This window comes from Sipha flava, unplaced genomic scaffold (assembly GCF_003268045.1).
Source record: "Sipha flava isolate LNK unplaced genomic scaffold, YSA_version1 40_pilon_pilon, whole genome shotgun sequence".
Lineage (NCBI taxonomy): Eukaryota > Metazoa > Arthropoda > Insecta > Hemiptera > Aphididae > Sipha > Sipha flava.
Genome location: NW_020273126.1, coordinates 1,670,216 through 1,691,406, shown reverse-complemented (window position 1 = coordinate 1,691,406; position 21,191 = coordinate 1,670,216). Strand labels below are relative to the sequence as shown.

General features: G+C 29.8%; 1 protein-coding gene across 1 annotated transcript in view; it reads right to left on the bottom strand.

Moving 5' to 3' along the window:
* LOC112688816 (dopamine D2-like receptor) overlaps window positions 1-21,191 on the bottom strand; it is a 303,764-nt gene that overhangs the window by 150,157 nt on the left and 132,416 nt on the right. Inside the window, exon 2 of the mRNA XM_025562204.1 lies at window positions 6,140-6,249. Within this exon, the coding sequence (XP_025417989.1) occupies window positions 6,140-6,249 (110 nt within the window). The remainder of the gene's footprint in view (window positions 1-6,139; window positions 6,250-21,191) is intronic.

Here is a 21,191-nt window from a genome sequence, read left to right as displayed (position 1 = left end):
AATTAAGGTTCTTAAGCTGAAATGTCCGGGATTAACGAAATTATACGGATTCAATTTTTAGACCACATTGAATGGACCCATTGGATTTATATGAAATGCGGGTTTTAAATCAAAAAAACTTCAAACATTAAAATTAGGTTATTTCAGTTAATTTGCACGTAAACACAAATCGGAGTTTTATAATATTCAAGCTACATATAATAATGAATTCGTTCTATAATCACCATGTTTTATCAAAAAAATAATACAAAAAGTCCCATATTAGTGTTTCAAATAATCTCTTTGAAACAATAACTGTTATCACTGATAGCTTATCAGAATTATTGCGAACGTTTTACCGTTTCATAACGGATGGAATGTGTGCTATATTCTGTTCATTTTATAGAAAATAAATAATAACAATACAACGCATTAGTAATTAATGAATGATGTATATATAAAATAAATAATAGTTTCTTATTCCACATATTATTTTCTTCTTTTTCATATAAATATATATATGAAAAAAAAAAAAAATAGAATAAAATCCTTTCGTCAAACTCGAAAATAATCAAAGTGTAGTTTTTGAACAATTTAATACACTGTAGAGACTACACGAAATATTTAATACGAAAAAATACAATCACAAACATATGAAAAAAAATATTCTTCATTGTTAAAATATTACTCTTTTTTTTATTATTGTTATACTCGGTATCTACAATGAACACTTTTTTCCTCACATTCATTATATTAAATAAACTATTTGATATATATTATGTTTTTAGAGTAAAATTTTTAAACGATTTCAGTAATAGAGTTCTAAGTGTCTAAAGGCAAGAATCATTTCACTAAAATTAACTGAAAAAATGATTAATTTTTAGTCATGTTACATTTAAAACTGTTTATAACTATTTGCTTACAGTCGTGATACAAAACAGCATTTTTTCACGATGCTGTGTCGGATTTTTATAAAAATGTAGGTGAATTTTAAAAGAATGTAAATATGTTTAGTGTTATGCCTAAAACTTTTCGTCACATTTAACTACAACATTTGTCAATCCTAATTTTATAGATACATTTAATAATAATATTCTATGCTTACTTTACGATACGCCTTCAACAAATAGTAAAATATTTAACATCCAAACCCGTATCCATGTCTACATGTTCAAACTAAATTAATACAACAAATGTATAAGACGTACGGTTTTAATCTTATAATGTTCAAATGCTTAACCCTACTAGATCCTATTAAATTGGTTTCGTTCTATTAAATCCTTACAATCAGCTCTTCTTTGTTCAATAAACAATTTTCCATTTTATTATATTTTTTTATATCGATTGAATACATAAAAACTAAAGCTTAGTTTAAATGAAACATATTAATTTACATTTTACAAGGCCATTATTTTAAATATTTTTTTTATTTCCAACCAGAAAAAATTCAAGTATTTTAATACTCAGATACCTAATTTCCAAAATACCTAAACATCTAAAAATATACAAACATCTTAACGCTAAGATTATCGTTGATTTCTTGCGATTGTTTAGAAATTCATCTTTTTTCTTTAGGCAAACACTATGTTTCATCAAATGATATTTAATCTTTCGTCAGTTTTGGGTTCCTTCAATGTTCCACAATATTATTAATAACAAATATATGTAGGTCGAGATGATATGTTTAAGTATCTTTTTATGTGTACGTTATTTTATTTTGTCTAGTTTAAAGGTTTGCATATAGGAATATCATCATATTATCTTATATGATATCAAAGCAACATATTATATGTCATATAAAAATATGTACCCTTCACGATGACGATATTCACATAAAAAATATAACTCAGAAATCAATATTACATCATTTTTTTGATACTATATTAAATCGAAAAAAACATCTTATTAAATATATCGTACATACAGAAACAAGACTATTCAAACATTATTTCTTGTAATTAATTTATCCTACAACGATTATGTAGCGTAATACTAATTGTACATACAAAATATAATATAGCATTTAATAAGTTTGTAATAAGTATACATTTTCAAACTTTGAACGAATCTCTTTAGAAATTTAGCCTAATGAAATTAATTAAAAATTAATAATTAACTGTTGAATAATTATTTGTTGGTGCATCAGTTGTTATTATACTATAGGAATTAAATTAAACATATATAATCCGTATAAATCAACGGCTTCCATAACTTGTACAATACATGCAGTTTAAATTTACCGGCTTTAAATTATAAGAAATTTTAATAGTCAATTTGTTACAATACTTATATTCATTAATATAATTGATTAATGAATAAGTTTAATCAAAATATAATATATATATATAGATGTATAATCAAGTAATCGTGTACAACTTGTTCCAGTCGTCTATTACTACATGATTAAATGAACTTTTTTAACTGAAAAAAATATAGTCTTGTATTTTTAATTCGATTTATAAAACTAATTTCTCGGCTCTGTGTATGTAACTGTATATTAATTTATAAAGATCATATTTCTGATATTTAAGTTGCCCAACTTTAATCCGGATAAAGCATTATATCTTACTGGATTTTCATGGCCTATACTTTTCAAAACATCCTACAGATAGCTGAAAGTGGAACCATATCTCTAAGTATAAACTCAATTGAAACGGTAGTAGTATAAATGTTTATCAAAAAAAAAAACCTCTCGACCTAAAAACGAATTTCGGGAAACAATGAGTTTCGTTTAGCCGAGTACTTCTGATATCACTCCCACTAGACGAGTGATGTAGTGAGAGGGGTTGATACAACAACCCTTACATTACTGAATACGCCGAATTTGAGTACAAATACGGCCATCATTGTTAACGATAATAACTCATTATTTGAGCATTCTTTGATTGATCAACAAGCGACGTTGTTTGAATTTCAACTATAATTCGATTAACCAATTGCCAATTGCAATGTCGGCTAATTAAATAAAATGCAAAATGCATTAAGTTTACCATAGAATACAATATTTTAACGATGTATTTTCATTTAAAATTATAATTGCTCGAAAATCCATTTCTTATCTGGATACAAACCTGATTCAGTGTACTTCCTCGCAAATTTATACAATTTATCCATATATATTATGATAACAAATATTATTACACGCACACGCACACACACATATATATTATATATGTACACTTTAACTAAAATCTGAACTCTTCTTTTTACATTTTTTTTTCGTTTCCTCTCCGACAAAATTATTCAACTGTAATATCTCAGTCCGTCCACGTCTCTCTTAAAGGAGCTTAAGAGGTAATGAAGTGTATGCTTTTCACAATAAAAAGTACTTTTTATTCAAATACAGGTCACTGATGTAATCGGCGTATAATCCATGATTTCGTCAAAAGCATTTGTTTCCAATATCAACTCCAACCGTTCGACAGAAGTTTCGAAATTTAGATTTTTTTTGTCTTCGCACATTTTAAGTACACTTAGTATATAAGATAACTTCGAACGCTAAGTAATCATTTATTTTACGGTCCTCAATTATCTTATACATACATAAATATCATAATCATTATAATGTATATAATTATTAGTTATATCATTATAAGATACATTTTTAGCTCAAATTTTATACATAAATAGTGAATAATATTTTAATGATTGTCCGACTATATCACTGTCTAAATATAATAACAATTAACTATAATATTCAATTAAATAAAATTAATTAAATGCCTAAATGATGTCAGGTTTTGATTGATTTTTACAAAAATGTAAGATAAAGGCATAAAAAAAATGATAAAAAAAATGTAATGATTACATGATGGTAAACAACAAAGTACAGTTCTAACATTTAACATTCAATTCTAACTAGTTATATCGAATAATGTATAGCAACCGGATTTATTTATTTATTAAAAGTATTTTCAGTAACTAATAAATAAGGTCTTGACACTGGTTATCATCACATAGCATTCGTTTAAATGTTATTTTCGTTAAACTGTTTACGATATTAAATAGTTTACAAATTATAACTTTGCGTTAAAAATGCATGAATCATTATTTCGATTGAATGTTCGATGAACAACTTCAAAACTATTTCTAAAATGTATGAAACTACTCATCTTAATAATAAATCGCAAGAACTTGAGATCAAAAAAGAACAAAATTATGGAATAAATTTAGTTTTAGTTTCACATTGAGGTTCTATAAAATATAATAATAATTAATTAAGCCTCTAGAGCGAATTTTTATTTATATATTGTCTACAGTGGTAAAACATGTGTAACAAAGCGGTGTATATATTACAATACTTGATTACATACGTATTTTTTTTTTTTTTACACAGTTGTTGCGAATAATATAAAATATCAATATTATTAATATTTTAATATAATGTAAGTAAAAACTTTTACTCCTACAATATCTATAAGTATTGCGTATATTTTCGTCTTATCATAACTTTTATATATATATATATATATAAATATTATTAGTTTAAACGTAGTGGATATGATACTCGTACAATAATTTACGATCGGTCGCCATAGAATCGCATCGCTATAACAACGATCATGGTCGAGTTGTGCGCGTTTGTCGATGTTATGCGCGAAAACAATGCGATCCGTGGTGTCTCATGGCCAGATTTGAAACTACGGACCGGAGCACAGATTTTCGAGTGCACTGCTGACTGGCGCGAAATTCGGGGTGGGGAGAGGTGGAGAACAGGGATGGGAAAACAAACGAAATTGATAAAAGCTACGTACAGTCGAAACCATTCTGCCGTGTAGAAGTTAAACGGTCCACCACGGAGGGGTTCGCCGACTGCTTTATAAGTGCCTACGGTGCGCGTAGTAGCGTTTGGATTCGAATGGTCAACAAGAAAGCCACGGCGATCATTAATACGCATTACGGCCATACCCGGCTTTTTTTTTGTTCGCAGTACGATTCGGCGCGTTAAAGGTTTTACTCGCGGGTTCACCGAGAACGGTGCGCGGTTACAATGCACACATACGGTCGTTTTCGACCACGCCGAACCGTGGTCGAAGGGCGGCGGTGATGGCAGTCACAGGGCTCTAGGAAGCCGAAAAATGACTTAGTCCCAACACCGTTTTAAGGGTCCCGTATGCTTGTCCAAACCATATTACTTAATGGCTGTTTACTTAGGTCACTATGTTTATGCAGTGGTGCATAATCAATATTTGAAATTAGTTATTTGTCGTCTGTAAAGCATTGGTTTTCGAAACTACGGTCAACCGCTGATATATGATAACCGTTAGATGAAACAAATTCATTGAATAATTAAAATCAATTGTTTAATTGATCAATTAAAATCAATTGATATTTTTTTAATTCGTACGATTATATCGTTCAAACGAATGAGGCGTTCCAGTGAAATTTCCAAGAAAATATAAAAAGGAAGATTTTTCGAGTCCCGAAAGTGTGCTGAGGAAACTAAATCCCCTCGTGTACCCCCTGTCACTTTATGTTCTGAGCGGTCGTACGTCCAAACGAACTCGTTGTAGACGGTATATTAACGCATATTTTGTTTTAGACTTAATACCACCACCACCACCACCACCACCACCACCACCGCTATCAAACGATCTCGATCTTTATCTGACTACAGAATTAATGATTTGCCGTCGACGGCGGTGAACGGAGAGCCATATCGCGTCCCCTATCGATTCACGCTTCGGTTCGGAATATTAAGCGTGCGACTTCCAATTGGTTTTCAAGAGGTTTCTTATACGAGACCGCGTTGTTAGAAATAAAAATCAATTTAAACCGTGTGTCACTTATAGATTCACGTATACTTCAAACACATACAGGAGGACACAAAAGGTCCTAAGCTCTTTAAACTTTCAAAAAGTTTTCGTTATTCCCACTGCATAATAGATCTCTGAAAGTTAGACTACGATATGACTTTTATAATTTTCAATACGTGATTTTAGTTGAATTCGTGATTGGACACGATATCATCTTAGAAACCTTTAAATATCTTCCTGAATGTGTGCCTACGGTACCCGTACAGTATATTCTGCGTTAAATGTTCAGAGAGGTATAACATCACGAACTAACTATTCTACCTCATCGTAACCCATTATAACTTTATTATACTACGTGCTTTACGAGTGTTGTGTGATTTATATTTACATAAATAATTGTCTACCTGTCTATACTGATTGCCACCAAATTAAATATGGATGATGTGCTACAAATCACGTCCATTGCTATGTAGAAGTCACAAACGAACGGGGGCAGACCCCATTTCCCGTTGACCTGGAAAAAAAATGTAGTTAATTAATACAACATAATAGTATAATATCTACATAATATTCAAATTAAACATGTTGTAAACGTACAAGTATAAACTGTTTTACCAAAAATCATAATTTCAAATACATGCACGTATAATGCCAAGGAAATCTAAAATATACATTGCGTCGTAACCCAAATTAGATTAAATGCTTGATAAACGTTAAACAACTCATTACATAATATTGTACTTCAAAATAATGTATATATTTGTTTATATTCTTTTGGATATAATTTTCAAATAATTGATATTACATTTTAGATAATACGATTAAACATTTGAAAATCCTAAAATGTCTGGAATTATGTTTTCCAACTTTAAATAAAAAAAATAATGTACTCAAGATACTCGTGGCAAATTACAGAACAAAAGCAATAGATTTTTGAAATATTAAACCCACCTATAAACCTGCAAAAATCTTTAAAATAATAAAAGGAAATTATATAACAATAAAGGTAAAAACGGATATCCCTTACAACACAGCAGACCACAATTTCAGCTAAATCATAACCAGGTTACACGTAGAGAAGATTATATTAAATTTGTTGCAATGATTTGCTTCGTATTGCAAAGATAACTTCGAGTAGAGCTTAGATTATATTTTATATTAATTTTATATATTTACTATTTCAATGAAATACATTAAAAGCTAAATCTCTGAAAATAAAACTATCTAGGGTAGATAAATATATATTTTTTTCTTTAATTAATTTAAAATTAATTTATGATTATCAAATTACATTTCATATACCGTTGAGAATTAAAAATTTAGGTTAGATATTAATATACATTTAGTACTTAATGTCGAAAAAGTTTAAAATAAGTTGAACTATCTTATAGCTTAAAATTTCATTTTATTTAAAAAACCATCCGATCTACACAGATTCGAAATAATATTTAAATCCAATGGATTAAAACTTTAATTTGTCACTAATAATAAAAAAAAAGTCATGTATTTTATGTATGTATTGTTATATTCATGTCTTACAACAATTATTTTAATATTTTGTTAAAAATAACGATTACAAGACACGTATATTTCTAGAATCAAATTTTATTTTGTTTTTTTATTTATCAACGTTAACCTGAACTTTTAAATTATTCATAGTTCTAATTTTAGACTCACATCCAAGTTTGGTTGGATTAGTAAATGTTTGTTCGACAGAACTCGGTTATATTAAAATTTTATTAAACTGATGGAAATGTTCAAATGATTTATTTTCATTATAGCATAAATCGGTTTAAAAATAATTCATTAAATATAAATGTAATACTCTGTTAAACCAGTGATAATCCTTATTTTCCGCCACTAAAATTTAACAGAAACAATATCGAACATTTTCATCGTTTAACCCGACATTTTCTCTGTTGTTTCTATTCAAACTACCCTTTTAATTATATAACAGATCTGTGTTCTTCATAAAACTGAAACTAAAGGTCACATACCAGCGTCAACATAATTCCATTACATTGCCGTGATATTAAACCATGAATACATAATATCAGAATTATTAAAAATATAAAAATAAACTTTTCTAAGCCGTTCATAATTATTCATTTCGGATCTTCCCAAGCCGTAAAACACGATACATATTGCGCAATAAATAACAATATAACCTACTAAAAAGCGCAAATTAAAATCTTTAATGACTGATCGGTCATATTTAAAATTATAAACTATTCGACAATATAGTTAATTAACTACAATGTCGAATAGTTTATAATTAATTCATTTCAATAAAAACAACGTTAAACGTAATATTTTACTTTTGGTATAAAAACATAAAAAACGAATATTTATGATATACTTGATCAAAATCGACACCAAAGTTAAAAGCTATGGTTAATAAAAATAAAATCGTCAAAAATAATATTTTTTGACACGAATTTATGTTGAACAAATGGTTTTATCATGCTGTTAATAAATAAATCATTTTTTTTATAAACAAACAAACATTTTCTAATTCTAATAAAAAAAAAATAAAAAAAATTAACGAACGAAAAGCAAATTATTGTCAGAGAAATGAACCGAAATCGACCAGTATGAAGTTCTTCGAATGTTACGTAAAAGTCGTAACGGTTTGTACTGGTTTCTGGTTGGTGGACGGGTTCGCGTAATTACCGGCACTAATTTCGAAATTACAATTCTTATTGATTGGAAACTTCCAAGGACCAAATAAAGGCATTGCCACGCGCGACGTACACTCATTATTATTCGTAGCACAAAACTGTAATGAATGTTTCCAATAATAATAATAATAATAATAATAATAACAACAATAATATCGTAAAGATGAACGCGAAAGGTCGGTCTAAACCAAGTGTAAAATGATAAAACTCGATTTAAACGAGTCAGCGACGCGAACGCTTTCGCAAAGCGCGCGTTTCGCAAAAGGGACGTTTACGAAAGCGGTGTCCGCGCGCGGAAATAATTCGCGCTTTCGGAGGGACCGCGGGACGAAGATGTTTCTCGGCTGCGGGTCGATTCGGTCCGATGTACTTCCGCGGGAACGCCGCGCGCGCATACGCTTTTCGCACGGCCGGAACGTCTTCGTTGAGCCGACGTTTAGCGCGGTCGGTCGCGTCAACGTTTCGCCGTGAAACACAACCGTTTTGCCGCTACCCTTGGCCGTGGCGGATGCTCTGGCCTCGGCGCGAACGACGGGTGCACGCTGGGCAGCAGTGGGCGTTAAAGTAAAATAATAAAAATATCGACTACGTGTTCGCAATAAGTGCCGTCCGAAACGCGCTCGGCCGGATTGACGGGACCGCGCACAAGGGTCCGATCTACGGAAAACGCAAAACGATGCGTACACCGCGTGTACGTTTCATATTTCCTTGCGCATTTCATTACCATAATGTTATAGTTATTACCACTGTTGCTGTGATGTACTTTCATATTCTTTTCCGGATTCGACTTTTCGAACTTTTTCTGATACGCAATGTTACTCCGCTCCATAATTGTTTTTACATTATGTTTCGCTTGCCCTTCGGTAATGTTGTTCAGTACAATTACCATGAAATAACATGTTTTTGATGGTTTTTTTTTTTTTTTTTTTTTATCCAAAAGATATTTTTAAATTAATATTTTAAAAATAGCAAACAATAATGAAGAATTAAATCTTTATTAATACGTTTAGGTACGTAATATAACAATTTTATTAAATGTACCTACTATAATAAATTGAATACAGTGATATAATAAGATTTTAATTACAGCAATTAAGAAAACATTTTCATCCGGTTCGGTATGACGCAAGGATTTATTAAAAAAATAATAATAATAATAAACTTGTTATGCTGTAAGAAAATAAACTTGATTCAAGAAAATATAAAAATACATTTATTACAAAAAACTTAATGTATTTTACTGAATGTAGCATTATTCTCTTTAAAGAAAAAGTCTAAAAAAAATTTTTTAACATTCAACAAATAATAGGTGAGGGAAACAAATTACTTTTGAAACAAACTTGTCATGACTGTAATAAGCTTTAATTATTTTTAATAGCTGTTTGTTTAAAATTCAGTTTTATGAAATTATTTGTTAATTACTAAAATACCATAAACAATTAAATAATTATTATAATATAAAGTGCCGTGTTAAAATGTTCTATAACGTTTGTCAACCACAATAACGCACCTTATACCAATAGAAAACTAATATAATATTTAAATTTTAAATTAGAATAGTTAAATATTAATATAGGTTTTCAGAACTATTGAAAACAAATTGAACTTCATAAAATAATAACATATTTATAGTAAATTGCCAACAACGTTCTTATTTAACTAAAAAAATATTATTCATCGATTTTATAATTGTAAGTAATATGTTCATAATATACCAATAATGTACAAAATTATTAGTTATCTTAAACTGTATCACTTGAATGTTTCAAATAATATCAGAAAAAATTTTAATTTGGAATACTCATAATTTATGAATTTATTATTCTTGCACTTTATCCGTACGAATTTCTAATAACACAACAAAATTTACTTGTATGACAATGTTTAACAATATTGTATTAATCAAAATACCAAAATTGTCTAAAGCTATATTTCTGTCAAATTATATTGATGTACTATCTTATTATTAATATATGAGGCAAACAATATATTAGTATCATGTTCCATGCTATTAATACACCAATCCAATCAACATGATCGAGACATCGTTTCTGTTATTTTTCATCTTTAATATTAATCAGTCCACCAGTGTTTTGCAAAAATCAATCTCACGATTATAGCATGGCATACAATCACAATTTAGTTATTTTGCAAAGATATAATATAACATTTATAATGTATATTTGACTATTTTATTTAATAATAAATGTTATTAACGATTAACCGATTAAAAAAAAAAAAAAAAATTAAGTTTGACGGGTATTTTTACTCGCTTGTAAATTTAATATTTTTCTCATGTTAAATTTTACGTTAAACATTTTGCTAGCTAATAAGAAGGGTTTTTGTAACTTTAATTTCTTAGATATTCTCAAATAAGAAACGAGTATTACGATGATGGTTTAAATATAATTCATCTTCAATGACAATAAGTTTATATTATTATAAATCATTTTCTTTGAAGAAATGCTTAATTCACTTGTTCAAGCATCAATGTGAAAATTCGATATTCGATTTAAACGTTCATGTCCAAAGGTTATTTCCTCCGATGAAATTAGACCAAGTAACTAAAGACTAAAGGCTTGGTCGAAAAATAATTTGTTAATAAATATAATACAACGTAAAAATTTAAAAATGTTTGGACACAGTATGTTTATAACACGTAGAAAACTCGTTGTTCATAATTATAATTGAGTTACTGAAGATAAAAATGCACCAATTTTAATTAAATAATTTACACATTATAACGAATTATATTAATCTACGAATAGAAAGTAGTATATTCATGTTCTTTAAAAGGAAAAGAAAAATATTTTAATGGATTGACTATTTTTACATTTACTTTTAGAGCACATTTCTTTTTACTAGACTTAATAATAAAATTGAAACTTAGTTTTTCACTTTGGCCATGATTTTTATAGGAAATTGAAAACTACTTAATGCGTAAAGTTTTTTCCGAGGCAAACAGGTGCCGATTACTCGAAATATTTTAGCCATCACATTTTTCAAACTTAACTTTCATAATTTTAAAGTTTTCATTTACTGTCGGATATTTTTTGTCGTTAATAGATTGCTGGCAATAAACTTTTTATGTTCAAAATCTCAGTAGTAGGTACAACTTTCGTCATTAAAATACAAATTACAATGTCGCAAACAGAATACCATATAATTATAAAACTCGTGATAGGTTCCTTTTACACAGGTTAAACAGTAATTCATTAATATGTAACGATAAATATTTTATTGATGTAATAATTTATGTACTGCCAATTTACAGGTTAAAATGTTACATTCAAACACAACCATTAATTTTTTTCTTCTTATCGTGTCCGGTGTTGGTGCTATATGCTATTACATTAATAAATAAATACCTACATAAAGTAATATAAAAATAAGTAGGTTAAAATATGAATATAAAATATAAAATAAATGTTTAAATATTTTGTTTTAGCCATTACTATTGCTTTTTCGTTGGCTAAAGCCAAGTCGTTGGTCGAGCATCTTGGCGGAGCTAATATACACTGTAATAAGTGGTAATCTGATTGGTCTTCGCTACATTCATATAGTATATCCAGTTCTTTCTGGTATCTCCATTTCATCATGTTTGCTTTTGTTTTAGTTACTCCAGTTCTTAGCCTGTTTTCATAATTAAGATAAGATCGTTTGAATTGAAACATTTGAAAAATTTGAAGCTAGGGGTTAAAAAACAAATATGTGAGGGTGGTTCAACGCAGAGTGAAGTGCAGATTAAAAAAAAAAAAAATGATTCGATGTTATTCTATAACTCTTCTTCTTCTTTACTAAAGGCCTTGCCTTGTCGTTGCAAATCTGGCTTTCCATTCTTCTCTATTAGAAGCCAATCTTTTCATTTCTGTATATCGACTACAACCAGCTTGTTTTATCATTTCTTCTATGTATGCTTTCCTCGGTCTGCCTCTTCCTTTATAACCGTTTATTCGTCCTTCAAATATGTTTGTCATAAACAAATTATGCCTAAGTAGATGACCGAACATTTTTCCACTTCTTTCTTTTATGGTGTTTAATAAGATTCTTTTTTCTTCTACTTGGTCTAATACATCTATGTTACTTTTCCTTTCTGTCCAGCTGATTTTTAACAGTCTTCTCCATATCCACATTTCTATGGCTTCTAACTTCTTTTTGTCTTGTCCATTAATAGTCCATGTTTCACAACCGTACAATAGTACACTCCACACATAACATTTGACAAAGTTTTTCCTCATATTTATATTTAGTTTTTTGTTTGTAAGTAACTGCCGTTTTTGTGTAAATGCTCTCTTTGCCATAGCTATTCTTTGTCTGATTTCTATTGAGCATTTACCATCGCTTGTAATCGTACTTCCTAGATACTTAAATTGTTGGACTTGTTCTACTAAGTGATTATTCACTTCCACTTTCACTACTGGGATTTCTTTTGCTTTAGTCACCACCATTGTTTTTGTTTTTTTCGCATTAATTTTCATTTGGTATTCCTGTAGTATTTTTGTCAGGGTGATTAAAGATTTTTGCATGTCTTTTTCTGATTCAGATACTAAAGCAATATCGTCAGCAAATCGTATGCAGCGGATCTTTTCTCCATTTATGCTTATTCCATTAGAGTTTCTTTTATACTTGTCCATGATTTCTTCCACGAATATATTGAATAAGTAGGGAGATAAGGAACAGCCTTGTCTTACCCCTCTTTTAATTTTTGCTGTAGTACTATGTTCTCCTACCTCTATTAAGGTCTCTTGTTCTTTGTATAGTAACATTATTATTCGTCTATCCCTCCAGTCTATTCGTGTTTTCATCATAGAGTTCATCAATAGTGCCCAGTTGACAGTGTCAAAGGCTTTCTCTAAGTCAATGAAAGTTATAAATGTATTTCTATTTACATTTAGCCTTCTTTCCGTAAGTACCCTTATAGCTAAAATTGTTTCTCTTGTACCAATTCCCTGTCTAAACCCAAATTGATCTTTATCGAGCTCTTTTTCGATCTTAATTTGAATTCTATTTTTTATTATGATAAGAAGTATTTTTGACGCGTGTGTTAATAAACTTATTTTTCTGTAATTGTTGCATTCTGTGGAATTTCCTTTTTTTGGGATTAGTACAATTTTGCTTTTGGCAAAGTCTTTCGAAATGTTGCCATCCCTATACATTTTCTCAGTCATTTCATATAGCTTATGTTCGGTATTCTTTCCGATATTTTTTAATAATTCTGCTGGGATTTTATCTACTCCTGCCGCTTTTCCTTGTTTTAATTCTCTTAGAGCCTTAACGAATTCGTCTTTTGTTATAATTGGCCCTACGTCCTCTTTGTTTGATTCAGTTATATTTTCAATATTCATGTCATCTTCACCTTTCAATCCTTTATACAGATCTTTTATGTACTCCTTCCATCTTGTCGTTATTTCATCCTCTTCTAGAATCAATTTCCCATTCATGTCTTTAACAATTTTGCTTCATGGCTTCGGTAGTCTTGATAATTTTTTAATAATTCCATATGCTTTGTCCATTCTATTTGCTGTCATATTTATTTTAATATTTTCGCATGTTAAATCCATCCATTTCTCCTTTTCATCTCTGCACTTCTGGGTGATACGGTTTTTTACTATTCTATACATTGCATCATCAGTCTTCTTTAATTTATTGCGGTACTTTATTAAATCCATTATCTCATTTGTGATCCATGGTTTCCTTGGATTCAATTTCCTAAATCCAATTGATTCCACAGCAGATTGTCGAATATTGCTAATTACTTCATCCCATGAGGGATCAATACCAGCAGCTATCAGTCTGTTATTAACTTTGTTTTGGAACTCTTGTCTGGTTTTTTTCATTTTTGAGTTATTCTACGTTCCATATGTTACGTTTGGGTCGCTTTGTAATTTTCATGGGTGCTATTTTGTACTTCATCATTACCAGATTATGGTCGCTATCTATTTCTGCACCAGGATAACTATGACTTGTCATTATTTGCTTCTTGAAACGACTCTTTATTAGTAAGTAATCAATTTGGTATCGATTAGTATCCCCTGGTGCTACCCATGTATAGCGTCTTCTTTTCGGTACTTCAAACATTGTGTTAGTAACTAAAAAATTGTTCTGCTTACAAAAATTGACTAATCTTTCTCCCCTGCTGTTTCTTGTTCCTAAACCATATTTGCCTATTATTTGATTGTCTTGTCCTTCTCCTACTACTGCATTGAAGTCACCCATAATAATTACATTATCGTTATCTCGAGTTATTCCTAGCAGTTCATCTAGCAAGTCATACACTTGTTCAATTTCATCGTCTTCACTATTCGAGGTTGGAAAGTATACTTGAATGACTATCATGTTTACTGTGGATGTCTTCAATTGTATTAGTAGTATTCTATCATTTACATGATAGGTATTTTCTACTTGTAATCCCCATTCTTTGTTTAATAGTATTCCGACTCCGTTTTTTCCCTGTTTATCTCCGCTATGTATCATTCTGAAGTCATCACTCCAGAAATCTCCATTATCACCCCATCTAGTTTCACACACTCCTAGAATATCAAGCTGATTTAGTTTCATTTGCTGTTTGAGTTCTTCAAATCTTCCTGGCCTTAACAACATTCGTACGTTCCACGTTCCAATTTTAGTTGGATTTGTTTTACTTTTGATCTTTTGGCATGGATTTCGCTGGTTGACGACCAGGGAAGCCATGCTCTGTCTCCCCCTGCCGGACTCCGGGTTCCGAATCCCATTGTCTTGTTTCCTATTCTTATGGTTGTCCTTCATTGCTTAATGTTTGGAAAAATTAATACAGTGGTTTCCCTTTGCCTTCTGTATCGCAATGACATCACTTATAACTAAGTGATGCTATTCAGGTAAAGATGAATCTCTACTTGATACTAACAATGTTGCTGCTCATTGTTAGGTCCATTTTGGTCGCCTTTTACAACGGGCATGGACTACCGTGGATGTATTCTTTCCCCCACCCACAGGGGTTATTCTATAACATAAATAATAATTATTATTATTTTTTAAATTTAATAAACAATAATATATGGTATCATAAATTATAGACGAGATAATTTTACTTTTTTTATTGTACTAATCATTTTCTCTTTTTACATTAGAGTGTGGGTGCTCAATAGTTACGACTATGTTAATAAGTACACTATATTATAATCTTGTTTACAGATCTAATAATAAATAAAAAAAAATTGCATTGAAAAGATAGTTGAAGACAATACTTTGTAGAGAACGATAAAAATATAAATGATATTTATGCGAACGATAGACTTAGTGTTCATCTGCAGGGAGTAATACCTACACTGAAACAAAACATTGAAAAAAAAAAAATAAGCCAAAACAAACACTTAAAATAGTCCAAAAAAGCACATGTATACATATATATTTTTTTATTTTATCTTGTAGCAGATATTGAATTTGAACGGTTTTTATTTTTATTCATTTTAATTTTCCTCGATGACTTCCACCCAATGTATTTTATTATTCCCATCAATGTTTAACGGGGTAATTCCAGTCGATAACATTTTCGATCACCCACATAATCGCGTTGTGTTGAAGACGGTTTTACAAACGACCGTGCAGAAGAATATAAAAGGGTGTATTGTGGCACCGGTTCTGAAAACTGTCTTTTACCTACCCTACACACCCTATCTACGGGTGTTATCTGATAAATAACAGTTCTATGCATACAACGATTCTGCGCCTGCGTCCGTATACTATTTTATATTATTTAGAACTCATTTCATTGATTCTCCGTATTACACCACCGCCAAGGTAATATGTATAAAACTTAGAAGTTTATTTATCGATAAGCAACTGCACGTAGCTATATTCCGTATAGTTTATAACACATTTGTTACGCCTCTAACAATGGACCCCGTGGCTAGATGTTTTAAACTTGGGTGTATATTCGATGTACCACGATTACCACGGTAGTAGTATTGCATTATTTTTTTTTTTTTCTTTTTATCCTTTTTTGCACTAAATCTCTAGTCAACAGCTGTGCGATTTTGAACAGTAGGTACTATACGGTGTAAGCAAAATTAAACGAAAAGACAATATTAATTTAACCATATATTGAATGTGAGTACCCATATAATCTGAAGTACAATACGCATACGGTGTTATGTATACTCGTATTTATACGAATCACGGTAATATCACATACAAATATGCCGAACGATTCATAAAACAGTTTCAACGTTATGTGGATTCGTTTAATTTTTTTTTTTTTTTTTTTAAATTCAAATACTAACATCGCATAGAATATTATAATATGTTATAACACAAATTTTTACCAGTAAATTTTTTTCGAATCATGTATTATGAAATCAAAACCATATAGTCAATGCGATATTGTTTATTACCAAGAAGTCTAGTATACAAACACTCATTATTTTTGTATTCAACCTTTTGGTTGATTTTGCAGTCGAATATGCGCCCTTCACTATTTCCTATTTCCAGCTAGCCTCTTAGATGCTATGTACCTTGATCATAGGCGTGCGCAGACTTTGTCCGAAGGGGGCCCCTTAAAAAAGTAAACCAAAGATTCTTGTACTAAAGACTACTAGTATAATTAAATATTTTAAATTTTATAAATTATTTATTTAATTCAATGTGCAAATATAAAATTAAATACTATTTAAATTTACACAATTTATATCTAAGAAATCCTTATTTACATATTATTATACTATTTACAACTCCATCCTTCTGTCCACGGAAGTAAGGTTTTTGAATGTATCAATTACATCTTCAATTTTTATATTATATGCAAGTTCTGATTAGTCTGATTAATAACTAATAACTTAATTACTTTCATTCACAGATATCAATTCTATACTATGAGATTAAAACTGGCTTTACTTTATTCATGTAAAATGTAAAACTATTCGATATCTTATATAGTATAGATATACATTTATTAAAGAAAAAGCCAGAGTCCACAGAGGGGGCCCACCCAGCCACCCCCGTGCGCACGCCTATGTTCTTGATGTATTGGAAATTATCTATTCGGCAAATAAAGTTCTTGGACGTCCACGGTCTCTCTTTTTTTATATTTTCCTTTCTATTATTTTATAAATAAGTTCATTTTCGTGTCTCACAATGTGACCAATCGAGTACAAATATTATAAGCCCAAATTTATTGTTTTTGCTCTAAAGATAATTTGTTTCATAAAATTAAGATTTAATTGTGTATTGATTTTAAATGAGTGCATTTTTTTTCTATAGAAGATTTAAAATTATTGAATTAATATGATTTTAGGTTTAAATGTATATTTATATACACATTATACTCGATTTTCTGTAGTTGTTCACTGTCGAATGTGATTCTATTTAATTAATTAAATTATTTCTACTGATTTGGACGGCAATGTTGAGCTGTGTGAGCATTAAAAATGAAACATTCATCGCTCATCAAAACCTCAACGTTGAATTGACATTTACACATCACTATCCCATTGTATGAGAAAACGAAAATAAATTAGCTCTCAACGTCGACCCATCATTTACGAAACTCCCAACGTGGAGACCGTTGGTTTTTCGGTCCCGTCATTCCGTAGAATTTCTCCACAAAAACTTACCAAGCTGTTAAAGATAAAGCGAACGTCATTTCCGTGAATACATATGTATAATAAATTTGCATTACGCAAATGTATACGGTTTCGAAACCATGCTTAGCCGATTCCAAGTTTCCGTTCTTTCCCCCCCCCTCCAAATTAAATTTAATAAAATAAAATGTTAACGTGTTTATATGTTGTTATTATTTTTTAATTATCACTGTCGTAAGTTATTTTTTAAATATATATATATATATATATATCGTGTTCGGTGATCGACCGTTTGATGAAATATTATTTGGTTTCCATGGTTTTTCGTATTTTTCGTTTGTCGGTCACTAATGTAGCACCACAATCCATCTGTCATCCATCATCGTTCAATCATGAAGCAACACGGTTTTCTTTAAATTATATATTCATTTTCATCATTTGCTATTTCGGAAACCTTTTACCACCTCGTTTCCGTCTTCATCGTCGTCTTCGTCGTGTACCATTCATTTCCAAGTAATCATGCAATTGCAGTAGTTCTATTCTAGTTACACCAACCCTCCCGACCTCAGGCATACTATTTACAATCGTTCTTATCAGACTTGGCCGGTTGATCTTTCAACGTCTCGAATAAACCCGAAACGATGATCGGGGATACACAGGCTATTTTAGTTGAAGAATCTCTTTAAGTTCGAAAGGAGAAGAAGAAGGCAAATAACTACAAATAACTACAACAGTGTTGCGTTATCGCGCGTTTATCTACGGTATAAGAAACGATTGTTGTGCCGTTCAACGCGTTTCAACAACAACAAAAGGATAAAAAAAAATCGCAAGATTGTGCCTGTTAGAATTTCGCCGATCCAATCGCCACTGGAATACCGCCGTTTCTCCGACTGAAGTAAACCGTATTTTCGCCATCGACATCGTGCCTACGACCACCACTCGACTGATTGCCGTGATTCGAAGTTCACTCGATTCATCGGCAACGATTCAGTTCCGATACCACCAAGACAGGTTATTACCTAACCTAACCAAAGAAAATACCGTATCGTACCGCGGCATCTTAAAGTTCGGAACGTCGATCTGCGAACGGTTTCCGTCCCGTCACCGATTCCGGAGCCACTGAATAATAATGTTCATCCTTCTTCCAATTATTTTCCGCGTTCAAATTAAATATTTCATTACTTTTTTTCTCGCTAATTTGACTTATTCTTGTTTTGTCGTATTGGTTTTGGATTCCGATTAAATCCGATTTTAATACGGCTACTTGCGGTTCTCACGTCACTAAATTCTAATACTGTGTTTGTAAAAAGCTAGTATTTATGTATTCGTGTCTGAAATTAACCGCTACAGCACTAGACTTCTATAAAACGCATAAGATAATAAGTGTATACATATATATATATATTTGTACGATATTTCTATGTTAAAACAAAACTATTTTCATCTGAAACGCATACACATATTTTTTTATTTCTTTACTTCATAAACATAAATACCACGTAAAAATATGTAATTTAATTATTGAATATTTTCAGAAGATAAATATACTTTTATTATTTTAATACAAATACGGCTATTAGAATTTTTCTAAAAATGAAAAATATAAATTCTTTATTTGAAATTTATTTTTTTACTAAAACAAAAGAATCCAACACATAATGTTTCTATCACACTAATATTTATTATCTTCGTATACAACATTGACTGTATAAATTGAAATTCCAATCCGTGAAACCAAAAAAAACAGGCCTTATTATTATAAAAATGCAGTATATTTATATTTAATTTTAAGTATTGATTGTCAAAAAATACTAAATTGAGTGATTCTAGGTAATATTATTCTCTTTACATTTTTGACTAACTTAAACAGATTTAATATACATTATTATTATTATGTTGTATTTTGAGTTTCCGATATTATTTTTTTTTTTTCTTAATTACATTAAGATGTATAATATCATTCATCGGAAGCATCGAAATAGAGAAAAATGTTTAAGGGAGCACATAAACAAAGAAAAAGTTATGTTTGAAATCCTTTTATATTATTGTAATCAAACTGTAACCATAAACGAGTAAAATAAAATGTATTAAGTAATGGCTTCAGTAACCGATGCTAAAAATTAATAATAAGAAGAAAACATTTTATATATAAATTACCCTGAAACCAGATACGTCATAGAAATCCTGTATTTTAATATTATTTATCATATGACATAAGAATTATAAATTACACTAGTAATTTACTTATTCAAATTATAATTGTGATTATAATTAAAATAACTTGAATTAAAGAAACAAAAATTATGGATATTTTAGAAAATTAACTCTAACACTTATTTAAAATTCAATATTTTACTTTGTTTCATTTCTTCTTCGACCTTAGTTTAAAACTGTCATAGTAATTGGAAAGTATACGATGAAATGTATATTGTTAAAAGATGAACTCACTTAAGTTGAACTGTCAGCATCGCAATCGAAAATCATAATACCTAAGAACACTCACTTACCACCCGTAATAATGCTGTTCAAAACATGTACATTTTTTTTGTACATGTACAACCGATAATTGAGCTAAACTTATAGTAATGATAAAAACACATATACTTGTATTGCATGATTTATTTCAAAAATAAAACACACTTTACTTGCGAGCCAATGAGATATTATATTCCTTCTATAACGATGAAAAATGTATTTGGATAATATTCGAGTATCAATAAAAAAAAAAAAAACTTTTTCTTTATAACAAAAAGACATTTAATTTGAGATTTTAAATAAAAATAATATATATTTTATCAAAATATTAATATTATTAACCTGTAAATTTTACCGACCGATTTCATACATTTAGTGTTTAGATATAGTGGTTATTTATAATCATGAACATCGTAAGACCATGAAAAAAAATATTGTATCAGGATTATCTGGGCATTATCGAATGTTTAAGACTTATATACTTGTACAATCATTAACAATTTGAAAGATGATTGAATTTCAACTTTTTTTTTGTATTTATTTGAATTCGCATCGTAATAAGTTTAAAGAGCTCGCCGTGTTCAATTTTTTGAAATGTCACTTAAAAAATAATAAATAAATAAATAATTTAACCCTTACACGAAAGGATATTACCCGTTATCATTTCCGGTCTATTAATAAAACATAAACGTTGACCGCGAACAAGATCGTTGTGTGATTTTTTTGAGTACACAATATATCGAGGA